This window comes from Symphalangus syndactylus, chromosome 5, assembly GCF_028878055.3.
Source record: "Symphalangus syndactylus isolate Jambi chromosome 5, NHGRI_mSymSyn1-v2.1_pri, whole genome shotgun sequence".
Lineage (NCBI taxonomy): Eukaryota > Metazoa > Chordata > Mammalia > Primates > Hylobatidae > Symphalangus > Symphalangus syndactylus.
In genome coordinates, this window is record NC_072427.2 from 65,769,784 (window position 1) to 65,783,983 (window position 14,200).

General features: G+C 47.3%; 1 protein-coding gene across 2 annotated transcripts in view; it reads right to left on the reverse strand.

Moving 5' to 3' along the window:
* PPP1R14D (protein phosphatase 1 regulatory inhibitor subunit 14D) overlaps positions 1-14,200 on the reverse strand; it is a 37,908-nt gene that overhangs the window by 21,202 nt on the left and 2,506 nt on the right. Inside the window, exons 2-3 of one of the 2 annotated variants that reach the window (XM_055278794.2) lie at positions 8,485-8,649; positions 711-989 (exon numbers count right to left, since the gene is read on the reverse strand). In XM_055278794.2, coding sequence (XP_055134769.2) covers positions 711-965 — 255 coding nt within the window. In that variant the 5' untranslated portion in view covers positions 966-989; positions 8,485-8,649. Of the gene's footprint in view, positions 1-710; positions 990-1,371; positions 1,709-8,484; positions 8,650-14,200 lie in introns of those variants that run through there. The other variant, XM_063639161.1, reaches the window with a different exon arrangement.

The following is a 14,200-nucleotide window of genomic DNA, read 5'->3' on the forward strand; positions in this document are numbered from 1 at the left end:
AAGAAAACAAAATGTAGCTCTGGACATGTATGTGCATTGAGGATGGGAGTAAATAAAGATAAAAAATTCGCCGGGCATGGTGGCTCACGCTTGTAATCCCAGCACTTTGGGAGGCCGAGGCGGGCGGATCACGAGGTCAGGAGATCGAGACCACGGTGAAACCCCGTCTCTACTAAAAATACAAAAAAAAAAATTAGCCGGGCGTGGTGGCGGGCGCCTGTAGTCCCAGCTACTCGGAGAGGCTGAGGCAGGAGAATGGCGTGAATCCGGGAGGCGGAGCTTGCAGTGAGCTGAGATTGCGCCACTGCACTCCAGCCTGGGCGACAGAGCAAGACTCCGTCTCAAAAAAAAAAAAAAAAAAAAGATATAAAATTTTGAAAAATAGTGTGACCAAGCATTTTCCCTTCTATAGTCTCGCTTGAGCCTCAGAAAGTCCTATAAAGGAGATATAACAGGCACTAACAGCCCTATTATAGATTAGGGATGTTAAAAGACCTTTTCCAGATCACAAAGAGCATTAGAGGCACAGCCAAGCCTAGAGGGAGGCAGACTTCTGCACTTCAAACCGATGCTTCTTTCTTTCAGCAGTTACAAAAGCTTTCTCTTCACGGAAGCACCTCACATCAGCCCTCCAGCTCCTGTGAAGGTCTCAGTGCCCTGGGTGGGCCCCAGGCCCCCTATCTCCTCCCACTCTCCGCTGTGCTACCCACCTGGAAGAGCTCCTGAACTTGAGCATCCACCCATTGCTCCATCTCCAGCCAGCGCTGGACCTGGCCCCGGTCATACTTCACTGTCAGGCGGCTGGGTCTCCGGGACCTGGGTATCTTGGAGGAGTCCGGGTGGGACTTGGACTCTGAGTCTGTGGATGATGTCCTCCTCCACCCAGAAGCCCAGTGGACCTTCTTACGTGGGTTCTCCCCGTCTGGGCTGGGAGATGTGCAGGAAGCAGGGCTTGAAGACAGCATGGAAGGATTGGTCTGGGCAAGGAGCTGGGAAAAACCACCAGTTCAGAGCAGGGCCATCGAGGGAAGTGAGGAGACAGAGAACAGGAGAGGCCAGCAGAGAAGAATGAAGGCAGGAGGAGGGCCAAGGCTCCCAGGGAGGGGCAAGGGCAAAGATCAATAGGACTTTGGTGCTGGGAATGCCAGTCTCCTGGCTCCTCACTGCCAGCCAGTGAGTGGCACTCCAGAGCCATGCCCCAGCCTCCCTTTCTGCAGCTTCTAGGGCCCAAAGTGGCATAACTGCAGATGAGCAAAGGTCAAGAGGCTGCCATGCCCCAGGAGGAGGAAAGGGCCCTGGGGTCCTGAAGGGTACAGGGCTCCAATCGCTGCTCTATGGCCAGCTCTGGAACGGGACCTGAGTTGTTCTCACCTGAGATCCCCGTGTATCCCACCTTCCTGGGGCTACATCCGCTCTGGGCTCTGAGAAGCTGTGGTCAGATTCCGCAGAAGCAGGGTCCCTGGCTGGCAGGGATTCTTACTCAGAGCGTAGCACTACTGGGGGCAGAGTCCCAGCTGGTAGAGTTGGAGGTCAGTTATCCATGGCTCCCATGGGACCAGTGCCCCAGTGTCTGGGTGTGTCCGAATGTAAACTGCTATCAGCCTGGCCTATAAAGGCAGTTTATCTGCTTGTAAAGACAAATTTATCAAGACTTGTCTACCATGCCCACTCCCCTGAGGCAACTGCTTAGGAAGCCATGTTTATTACCACGTGACCGTCCCCTGATTCATGTATTTCCTGACACACAGGAAACCTGCAGACCTAACTTATACACAGGTGTCAGGGACTAATACTTCCAGGCACATGTACTTGCATTCTAAGGCAGGGTATTTTTGGTTAGTCTTTTGTAATGAAAATTTCTAAACTTTTTAAAAAAAAGTGACAGAAGAACACTGTAATTTTTTTCTTGAGATGGAGTCTCGCATTGTCACCCAGGTTGGAGGGCAATGGTGCGATCTTGGCTCACTGCAACCTCCGCCTCCCAGGTTCAAGCAATTCTCCTGCCTCAGCCTCCCAAGAAGCTGGGATTACAGGCGCCCGCCACCATGCCTGGATAATTTTTTGTATTTTTAGTAGAGACGAAGTTTCACTATGTTGCCCAGGCTGGTCTCAAATGCCTGACCTCATGATCCACCCGCTTCGGCCTCCCAAAGTGCTGGGATTACAGGCATGAGCCACCTCGCCCAGCCTGTAATTTTTAAAAAATGGGGCCAGGCACGGTGTCTCATGCCTGTAATCCCAGCACTCTGGGAGGCCGAGGCGGGTGGATCGCTTGTGCTTAGGAGTTCAAGACCAGCCTGGGCAACATGGTGAAATTCCATCTCTACCAAAAAAAAAAATAATAATAATAGAAAAATTAGCTGCTTTGGGAGACCCAGGCAGGAAGATCGCTTGAGGCCAGTAGTTTAAGACCAGGCTGGGCAAAATAGTGAGATCTTGTCTCCATTAAAAAAATGTAAACAATGGGCCAGGCACGGTGGCTCATGACTGTAATCCTAGCACTTTGGGAGGCTGAGGCAGACAGATGACTTGAGGTCAGGAGTTTGAGATCAGCCTGGCCAACATGGCGAAACCCCATCTCTACTAAAAATACAAAAATTAGCCGGGCATGGTGGTGCATGTCTGTAGCCCCAGCTATTCAGGAGGCTGAGGCAGAAGAATCGCCTGGGCCCAGGAGGTGGAGGTTGCAGTGAGCCGAGATCGTGCCACTGCACTCCAGCCTGGGTGACAAAGCAAGACTCTGTCTCAAAAAAAAAAAAAAAAAAGTAAAAAATGAAAAGCAAGATTGCTCAGATATGGTGGTGCACACCTGTCATCCTAGCTGCTTGGAAGGTGGGAAAATCACTTCAGCCCAGGAGTTCAAGGCTACAGTGAGCAACAATGGCAACACTGCACTTAAGCATGGACGCAGAGCAAGACGGGGTCTCAAAAAAGGAAAAAGGTGAATGGATGACAGTTTAATGATGAAATTTTAGGCCCTCACTTAAGAAGGTGAGGGAGGTGTTTGAGGGGCTGGAAGCTAAGATGGCAGCCAGGAAAATCCCAGGCTTTGGAAGAAGGCTGACAATCTGAGTTCAACTCAGCTTTGCCCTGCATTGGTTTTATAATCCTTGGCCAAATTTCAGTCTGTTTTCACATCTGCAGATTGGGCTTGTTGGGAAGATAAAATGAGATGACGCATGTAAACATTTAGCATGGCATCCGAAACAGAGTCCCTGTCAGTAGACATTCATTCCTGTTCTTTATTTACCTCCCCACTTTCCCTGCCCTCCTGGCCAGGCTCTGATGGCCAGTGCCCGGGCTTTCATCAGTGTGGCTCTCTTCCTGAGCAGGAGGAGGGGGGCCTCTAGGATGCATCTTGTCGACTCAGCTGTCACTTCTGTGGCCAGGAGGCATTATTATGATAGTTCCCTGCCTCTTCTGTTTCCTATCTTCTGAAGGGTTTCAGAGCCCTTTTTTTTTTTTTTTTTTGAGACGGAGTCTTGCTCTGTCACCCAGGCTGGAGTGCAGTGGCGCGATCTTGGCTCACTGCAAGCTCCGCCTCGGGTTCACGCCATTCTCCTGCCTCAGACTCTCCGAGTAGCTGGGACTACAGGCGCCCGCCACCACGCCCGGCTAATTTTTTGTATTTTTAGTAGAGACGGAGTTTCACCGTGGTCTTGATCTCCTGACCTCGTGATCCGCCCACCTTGGCCTCCCAAAGTGCTGGGATTACAAGCGTGAGCCACCGCGCCCGGCCGGGAGAGCCCTTTCAGGAAAAGAAACTAGATGAGAAGAGTCACTGTGTTTTGTTCATTTATTTACTTACTCATTTAACAAAGATTTTATGAGCTCCCCTGGTAGGCCAAACATTATGCTCAGTGGTTATTCAAGAGACACAGGATGGGCACAGTGGGTCACACCTGTGATCCCAGCACTTTGGGAGGCTGAGGCGAGAAGATTGCTTGAAGCCAGGAGTTCAAGACCAGCCTGATCAACATAGTGAGACCTTGTCTCTATAAAAACTAAACAAAGGCCAGGCGCGGTGGCTCACACCTGTAATCCCAACACTTTGGGAGGCTGAGGCGGGTGGATCACCTGAGGTCAGGAGTTTCAGACCAGCCTGGTCAACATGGTGAAACCTCATCTCTGCTAAAAATACAAAAAGTTAGCCGGGCGTGGTGGTGGGCGCCTGTAATCCCAGCTACTTGGGAGGCTGAGGCAAGAGAATCGCTTGAATCCAGGAGGCAGAGGTTGCAGTGAGCTGAGATCGTGCCATTGCACTCCAGCCTGGGCAACAAGAGCGAAACTCTGACTCAAAAAAAACCCCCAAAATAACAACAACAACAACAACAACAAACAAAACAAAAAACACACAAAGAAGAACAAAAGAGACACAGTTCCTGCCTTCATGGAAGGAACTTATAGTCTAGTGTGAAAATAAACAAACAATAATCAACTCATCAAATAAATGTAAAATTACAATTTCATTTAGTGATTTGAAGAAAAGTAGGAGGTGCTATATGAATGTCTAATGAAGGTGTAACCTGGAAAGTGATAACATCTGGACTGAGTTCTGACAGATGAGTAGAAGTTAACTTGGCCTAGGAGCCAGCAGGAATGGGCCTGGCAGAATGCAGAGGACATGCAAAGGCCCTGTGGCAGAAGGGAGATGGTGAGTACAAGGAACTAAGAGGGTCAATGGGGCTGGAACAGAGGGAGGAGAGAGGGAAAAGTGAGGCAGGAGAAAGGGTTGAGGTACCCAGGCAGGGCCCTGTAAGCCACGTTGAGGAATTTTGTCTCCATCTTAAGAGCATTGGTCAGTCACCGAAGAGTCTTAAGCAATGGTGCTTGGGCAAGTTGACATGTTCAGATTTAAACTTCCAAACAATCACCGTGGCCGTTGCACAGAAAGACAATCAGAGGGCACAGAAGGGCTGGTGGAGGCCAGCTAGAAGGCAATTGCAGTAGAGCTAGTAGGGGAGGTAGTGCTGTCAATGGCAAGAAGCAGGCAAATTGGACAGCTATTTAGGAGGTAACATTTAACAGATATTGACTGGTAATGGGCTGGGGACACACAAACATGCAAACTTTATGAAAGCCTACACAGGGACAGACAGATGCATTCATGCAGCCTCTGTGAACGTGTTTCAGGCCGGGCACGGTGGCTCATGCCTGTAATCCCAGCACTTTGGGAGGCTGAGTCAGGCGGATCACCTGCTATTGGGAGTTCGAGACCAGCCTGACCAACACGGAGAAACCCCGTCTCTACTAAAAATACAAAATTAGCCGGGCATGGTGGCACATGCCTGTAATCCCAGCTATTAGGGAGGCTGAGGCAGAAGAATCACTTGAACCTGGGAGGCGGAGGTTGCGGTGAGCCGAGATCGCGCCATTGCACTCCAGCCTGGGCAACAAGAGCGAAACTCCATCTCAAAAAAAAAACAAAAAGGGCCGGGCGCGGTGGCTCACGCCTGTAATCCCAGCACTTTGGGAGGCCGAGGCGGGCGGATCACGAGGTCAGGAGATCGAGACCATCCTGGCTAACATAGTGAAACCCCGTCTCTACTAAAAATACAAAAAATTGGCCGGGCGAGGTGGCAGGCGCCTGTAGTCCCAGCTACAAGGGAGGCTGAGGCAGGAGAATGGCGTGAACCCCGGGGGGCGGAGCCTGCAGTGAGCCGAGATCGCGCCACTGCACTCCAGCCTGGGTGAAAGAGCGAGACTCCGTCTCAAAAAAAAAAAAAAAAAACAAAAAAACAAAAAACAAAGCAAACGAAAAAAAAACATGTTTCATTTGTAAACTGGGGGTTGATAAGATTCTATATGAGCACACAGCATGGATACCATGAAGCTTGATGGCACACTAATGAGTGATGTCCATTATTTATAGCAAGAGGCTCCTTATTATATATCCTTCCAACTTAGCACTGACCCACATCTCCTCCCTGGCCTGTTGGTACCACCATTCATCAGTAAGTTTGCCCAAAGATAAGGGAGATCAAGATCCAAGATGAGATGAGAGATGAAAGCCACCAGGAGCACACAGCCACATCAGGGCAGAAAAAGAGCGCAGGGGCCTGGGCAGGGAGAAAGGTGCCTGCCTGCTCTCCTGGCTTGGGCCAAGTCCAGTGCTGAGATAAAACGGGCAGCAGGCAGACCCCAGCAGAACCAGGCTGCTCTTTTTAAATGTCTTTTCTTTTATTAAAAATTGTATTATAGCCGGGCGCAGTGGCTCAATCCTGTAATCCCAGCACTTTGGGAGGCCCAGATGGGCAGATCATGAGGTCAGGAGATCGAGACCATCCTGGCTAACATGGTGAAACCCCGTCTCTACTAAAAATACAAAAAATTAGCCGGGCGTGTTGGCAGGCGCCTGTAGTCCCAGCTACTCCGGAGGCTGAGGCAAGAGAATGGCGTGAACCCGGGAGGCGGTGCTTGCAGTGAGCCAATCGCGCCACTGCACTCCAGCCTGGGCGACACAGCGAGACTCCCTCTCAAAAAAAAAAAAAAAAACTTTATTATAGAAGAAAAACATGTTTATTTAGAATTAGAAACTTTTCTAAATTTTCTAAAACATGGACAGGCACAGTGGCTTACGCTTGTAATCCCAGCACATTGAGAGGCCGAGGCTGGGAGTTCCAGACCAGCCTGGGCAACATGGTGAAACCTCATCTCTACTAAAAATACAAAAAATTAGCTGGGCATGGTGGCACGTGCCTGTAATCCCAGCTACTCGGAAGGCTGAGGCAGAAGAATGTCTTGAGCCCAGGAGGCGGAGGTTGCAGTGAGCCTAGATTGTGCCACTGCACTCCAGACTGGGCGACAGAGCAACACTGTCTCAAAAAAAAATTTTTTTAAACATTCAAAATTTCCCATAATCCCACCAGACAAAAACCACCACCACTAACATTCTGACAAGTTTCTTTCTTATTTTTTTCTAGTCTTTATATATATATAATGTATATATATATATAAAATGTATATATATATAATGTATATATAATGTATATATATAATGTATATATAATGTATATATATAATGTATATGTGTATATATATATATATATATATATTTTTTTTTTTTTTTTGAGATGGAGTCTTGCTCTGTCGCCCAGGCTGGAGTGCAGTGGTGTGATCTCAGCTCACTGCAGCCTCTGCCTCCCAGATTCAAGTGATTCCCCTGCCTCCTGATTGCTGGGATTACAGGCACATGCCACCATGCCCAGCTAATTTTTGTATTTTTTTTTTTTTTTTTTGAGATAAAGTCTTGCTCTTGTCCCTCAGGCTGGAGTGCAATGGCGTGATCTCGGCTCCCTGCAACCTCCACCTCCCAGGTTCAAGCAACTCTCCTGCCTCAGCCTCCCGAGTAGCTGGGATTACAGGCGCCTGCCAGCACGCCCAGCTAATTTTTGTATTTTTAGTAGAGACGGGGTTTCACCACGTTGGCCAGGCTGGTCTTGAATTCCTGACCTCAGGTGATCTGCCCGCCTTGGCCTCCCAAAGTGCTGGGATTACAGGCGTGAGTCACTGTGCCTGGCCTAAGTAGTTTTATATACATCTTTTTTTTTTTTTTTTGAGACAGAGTCTTGCTCTGTCGCCCAGGCTGGAGTGCAGTGGCGCAATCTCGGCTCACTGCAAGCTCCGCCTCCTGGGTTCACGCCATTCTCCTGCCTCAGCCTCTCCGAGTAGCTGGGACTACAGGCGCCCGCCACCACGCCCGGCTAATTTTTTTTTTTTGTATTTTTAGTAGAGACGGGGTTTCACCGTGGTCTCGATCTCCTGACCTCGTGATCCGCCCGCCTCGGCCTCCCAAAGTGCTGGGATTACAAGCGTGAGTCACCGCGCCCGGCCTATACATCTTTTATTAACACTGCAGTTATTCAAAATGTGGACCATGACTCAGAGTAAGCAATTTAATATCACAGGGTACACATGTACATATATAAAGCTAAATTTCTTATGAAGCAAAACTTGTCCTTACTCTGGTATTTTTCATTCTATTTCATTTTATTTTGTCTTTTCAAATGCCAGTGGCAAATCCCTTTACTGTTTTTAAAACTCACTGATGAATCCCAACCTGTTCTATTAGAGGTGATTCCGTGATTTAGTCACTCAGTCCCATCTTTGGATATATGGATTACCACCAATTTGCCATTATAAATAGTGCTCCTCTGCTGAACATCTTTGTAACTATTTCTTTGTTAGTATCCATGATTTCCCTTAAGAGAAGTTTATAGATGTAGAACTACAAAGTCAAAGAATGTGCAAAATTGTAGGAGGCTTGATATTTATGGCCATATTAGTTCCCTAAAAGGTTGACTAAGTAAACGGTTTATAGTTTGATATCCTAATTTTTTTCAGTGAATGCATTCCAAAATTTACCAGCTTGAAACAGTAAGCATTTATTATATCACTGTTTTAGTAGGGGGGATTCTGGGAGTAGATCAGCTGGGCCCCCCAGCTCAGGGACTGCAGTAAAGTGTCAGCCAGCACTATAGTCACCTCAAGGTTCAAGAGCAGGAGGTCCACTTCCAGGCTCACTCACAAGGGTGTTGGCAGGTCTCAGGTCCCCAGATGCTGTTGGCTAGAGACATTGGATCCTGCCATGCAGGCCTCTCTGGAGGCTTACTTATCACATGGCACCTTGCTTCCACCACACCAAAGGCACTAAAAGAGAGAGAGAGAGACAGAGAGAGAGAGAAAGTTACAGTCTTTGTAAGCAAATCCAGGAAGTGACATCCTATGACTTTTGCTTGATTCTATCCATTAGAAGCAAGTCACTAGGTGCAACTACACTGAAGGAGAGGAAATTATACAAGGCATGAGTACCAGGAGGTATGGATCACTGGGAGCCATTTAGAAGCAACCTACCACAATGGAATATTGTGAGCATTTTTTTTCAAATATTTGATATTTTTAATAATGAAAATATTTGAAATTTATTTTCAGCAATTTTGAAATGTACAGTACTCAATTATTAGTTATATTTGCCATGTACAATAGATCTCAAACAAAAATGTCAAACTTCCTCCTGAGGCTTTGTATCCTTTCATTATCACCTCCCTGTACCCTCTACCCTCATGTGAGCATTTCTGACATTAGAATAATTCCTCAAAAATAACCCTTTAGGACACAGGGAGGGGAACAACACACACTGGAGCCTGTGGGGTAGGTTGCGGGGAGGGAGAGCATCAGGATAAATAGTTAATGCATGCAGGGCTTAATACCTAGGTGATAGGCTGATAGGTGCAGCAAACCACCATGGCACATATTTATCTACGCAACAAACCTGCACATCCTGCACATGTACCCCAGAACTTAATAAAATAAAATAAAATAAAAACAGGATGGGTGCGGTGGCTCATGCCTGTAATCCCAGCACTTTGGGAGGCCAAGGTGGGTGGATCACCTGAGGTTGGGAGTTCGAGACTAGCCTGATCAAAATGGAGAAACCCCATCTCTACTAAAAATACAAAATTAGCCGGGCATGGTGGCGCATGCCTGTAATCCCAGCTACTCAAGAGGCTGAGGGAGGAGAATCACTTGAAGCCGGGAGGCAGAGGTTGCAGTGAGCTGAGATCGAGCCATTGCATTCCAGCCTGGGCAACAAGAGCAAAACTCCATCTCAAAAAAAAAAAAAAAAAAAATACCCCTTTAAGGGCTGTTAAAAGAAAATCCATAGCCAAATTAGGCTAGGTGCAGTGGCTCATGCCTGTAATCCCAGCACTTTGGGAGGCCGAGGTGGGCAGATCACCTGAGGTCAGGAGTTCGAGACCAGCCTGACCAACATGGAGAAACCCCGTTTCTACTAAAAATACAAAATTAGCCAGGTGTGGTGGTGCACGCCTGTAATCCCAGTTACTCGGGAGGCTGAGGCAGGAGAATTGCTTGAACCTGGGAGACGGAGGTTGTGGTGAGCCGAGATCACGCCATTGCACTCCAGCCTGGGCGATAAGAGCAAATTTCTGTCTCAAAAAAAAAAAAAAATCCATAGCCAAATTAAAGAGTTTAATTTAGCAAAGTATGATGGGTAAATTGGGCAGCATTCTGAGCCAGAGTAGGCTCAGAGATTTATGGGCAGAATAAAGAAAGTGAGGTACAGAAAATGGAAGTGAGGGACAGAAACAGCCAGATTGGTTACAGCTCAGTGTTTGCCTTATTTGAAGAGGGTTTGAACAGTTGGCCCCTTTTGATTGGCCAAAACTTGGTGTTTGGCACAAGGGTAGATTACAGGCTGTTTACACCTCCATTTAGGTGGTAGTTCACTATGTACAGAGAAACCTTTAGGTCAAACTTAAAATATGTAAGGAGGCTAAATTTGATTTAACAGAGCTGTAGCAGTATCTGAGAGGGGCTGTCTTTTTAAAATAAAAGTTAAATTGGCTGGGCACAGTGGCTCACACCTGTAATCCCAATACTTTGGGAGGCTGAGGGAGGAGGATAGCTTGAGCCCAGAAGTTAGAGACCAGCCTCAGCAATATGGCAGGACCCCATCTCTACAAAAAATTTACAAAATTAGTCGGGTGTGGTGGCACGTACCTGTGGTCTCAACTACTTGGGAGGCTGAGGTGGGAAGATCGCTTGAACCAGGGAGGTCGAGGCTGCAGTGAGCTATGGTTGTGTCACAGCACTCCAGCCTGGCAACAGAGCGAGACCCTATCTCAAAAAAATCATTTTTTTCTGCATAATGAATTAGTGGGCTTTTACTTAGATTATTAAAACTAAAGTTTATTCTGTATATATTATCTGTTTCAGTTATTATTGACACATAAACCACCCCCAAAATTTAAAAGCTTAAAACAGAAACAGCCATTTATTTGCTCATGATTCTGTAATTTGGGCAGGGCTTGGCAGAGTCAGCTAATCTCTGCTGAGGTAACTCGACTGGGGCTAAAGATATAAGATGGCCTGACCCAGCTTCTCAGTTGGGGGCTGGCGTGGCTGGAAGACAGCAGGCCCTTCCCTTTTCCTTTAGAGTCTCTCATCCTCCAGGGCCTCATTGTCTTCAGGTGCTATCTCTCTCATGCAGCACTAACTTCTTTATATCACAGCTGGCTCTAAAAGGGAAAAACAATGCTACAAGATTTCATAAGGCCTGGAAGTCACAGGGCCCCACTTCTGCTAGGTCCAACTGGTCAAAGCAAGTTCCAGATTCAAAGAGAAGGAAAGTGAAAGACACCTTCTAGTGGGAGAAGCAGCATGCACACACAGGAATGGGAGGCACTGTCGGTGGCCACATTTGTAGACAATCCACCACTCCTACCTACAGAAACTGCCAGACCACATCCACAACAAGGCAGGCAGTGTTCCTCCTCTAGTAGTGGTGTAAGAACTGAATATTCTCATCAAATCATCCACTCTTTAGAGCAATGATTGGTATTTGTGATGTGGCAAATAGGAATGGAGCCTGTGGCACAGAGCTTTTCCCAAAGCTTGCAGTGGGAAAGTGAACTACACAGCCTAAGAAAAGAGTGAGCTACACGGCCTAAGAAAAGAGCTACATAGCCTTGGCCGGGCATGGTGGCTTATGCCTGTAATCCCAATACTCTGGGAGGCTGAGGTGGGTGCATCATTTGAGGTCAGGAGTTTAAGACCAGCCTGGGCAACTTGGTGAAACCCCATCTCCACCAAAAAATAAAAAAATAGCCAGACATGGTGGCAGGCGCCTGCAGTCCTAACTACTTGGGAGGCTGAGGCAAGAGAATCACTTGAACCTGGGAGGCGGAGGTTGCAGTGAGCCGAGATCATGCCACTGCACTCCAGCCTGGGTGACAGAGCGAGACTCCATCTTGAAAAGAAAAGAAAAAAAGAAAAGAGAAGCGTGAACTCCCCTTGGGCCCACAGTATAGAATTAAAAAACAGTATCATTTGTAAATACTTTGCAGGAAGGCAGCTCAAATCAAGGAAAGGGCCTAAGATTGGCAGTCAAGAGACCTGAGGTCTGGAGCTGACCCTGTGTCTATGAAGAAACCAAGGCCAAATCTCTGGGCCTCAATTTGCTGTATGTAAGGGGAAGGGTTTTTTTATTTTTTATTTTATTTTTTGAGCTGGAGTCTAGCTCTTTTGCCAGGCTGGAGTGCAGTGGTACGGTCTCGGCTCACTGCAATCTCCACCTCCCGGATTCAAGCAATTCTCCTGCCTCAGCCTCCCGAGTAGCTGGGACTACAGGCACGCGCCACCATACCCTGCTAATTTTTGTATTTTTAGTAGAGATGGGGTTTCCCCATGTTGGCCAGGATGGTCTCAATCTCTTGACCTCGTGATCCGCCTGCCTTGGCCTCTCAAAGTGCTGGGATTACAGGTGTGAGCCACCGTGCCCGGCTGGGTTGTTTTTTAAAATTTATTTTTTCAGACACTATGTTGCCCAGGCTGGTCTCCAACTCCTGACCTCAAGCAATCCTCCTGCCTTGGCCTCCCAAAGTGTTGGGACTACAAGCATAAGCCACGGTGCCCAGCCAGGGGAAGGGTTTTAGCTGAGTCTCCTCTGACAGCTCTTACACTCTCTGCCTAAGCAAATACTGAACTTCGTGAGTCCATCCAAGGAACAGTTGGCTCTGTACCCTCTGCCAGATAAGTTCTTGGGGATCACTGAGGGTCTGAACAGGTGAGGGACAGATGAAGGCAGGGCTGGAGGAGGGAACCACATGGCAGTGTGCAGGGTGGCCTGGAGTTCCATCAGGAAGCTGGCACAGAGCCTAGATTAAGGGCAGCAGTGGGAACAGACAAGAGATGGATGTGAGTGATTACCATGGAAGACTGTCATCTAATATGGTATGTGGAGGTCATCACGGTGTGTCTCTCTTTTCATTATGGAAGCATCCCATGTTCACCGAAGGGATCTTGGAAAATATTTTTAAAACTAGAAAGAAGAAATGTTATCCTACAGTCTCACCATTCAAATACCATCACTTTCACTACTTTGATGGAATACCTTATAGCCTTTCTTCTCTTCACATGTAGTTTTTCTTATTAGTATGTAAGAAGCAGCATAAGATAGTATGGAAAGTATGGCTTTTAATGTCAAAAAGACTTCACATACAATCCTAGCTCTGTCACTTTTTTAAAAGAATCATTTCGACTTTTATTTTGTTTACTTATTTTTGAGACAGGGTCTAGTTCTTTCACCCAGGCTGGAGTGCAGTGGCATGATCATAGTTCACTGCAACCTTGACCTCCCCGACTCAAGCAATCCCCCCACCTCAACCTCCTGAGTAGCTGGTACTACAGGCATGCGCCACTATGCCTAGCTAATTTTTTGTATTTTTTTTTTATACAGATGGGTTCTTGCCATGTTGCCTAGGCTGGTCTTGAACTCCTGGGTTCAAGCAATCCTCCCGCCTCGGCCTCCCAAAGTGCTTGGATTACAGACATGAGCCATTGCATGTGGCCTCAACTTTTATTTTAGATTCAGTGGGTAGGGTGCAGGTTTGTTACATGGGTATAGGGTTTGGGGTACAGATGAGCCTGTCATCCAGGTAGCGAGCATATTACCTAAAAGGTTGTTTTTCAGCCCACGCTCCCCACGCTCCCCTCCCTCCTTCTCTCTTCTGGTAGTCCTCAGTGTCTATTATTCCATCATTATGTCCATGTGTACTCAATGCTTAACTCCCATTTTTTTTTATTTTTTATTTTTTTTTTTGAGACTGAGTCTCGCTCTGTCGCCCAGGCTGGAGTGCAGTGGCACAATCTCGGCTCACTGCAAGCTCCGCCTCCCGGGTTCACGCCACTCTCCTGCCTCAGCCTCTCCGAGTAGCTGGGACTACAGGCGCCCGCCACCACGCCCGGCTAATTTTTTTGTATTTTTAGTAGAGACGGAGTTTCACCGTGGTCTTGATTTCCTGACCTCGTGATCTGCCCGCCTCGGCCTCCCAAAGTGCTGGGATTACAAGCATGAGCCACCGCGCCCGGCCTTAACTCCCATTTATAAGTGAGAATATGTGGTATTTGGTTTTCTGTTCCTGCCTTAATTTGCTTAGGATAATGGCCTCCAGCTGCATTCGTATTGCTGGAAAGGACAGGATTTTGTTAATTTTATGTCTGCATAGTATTCCATGGTATGTATGAAGTACATTATCTTTATCCAATCCATCATTGATGGGCATCTAGGTTGATTCCATGTCTTTGCTATTGTGAATAGTGCTGTGATGAACGTACAAGTGCATGTGTCTTTTTGGAAAAACAATATATTTTCCTTTGGGTATATACCCAGTAATAGGAT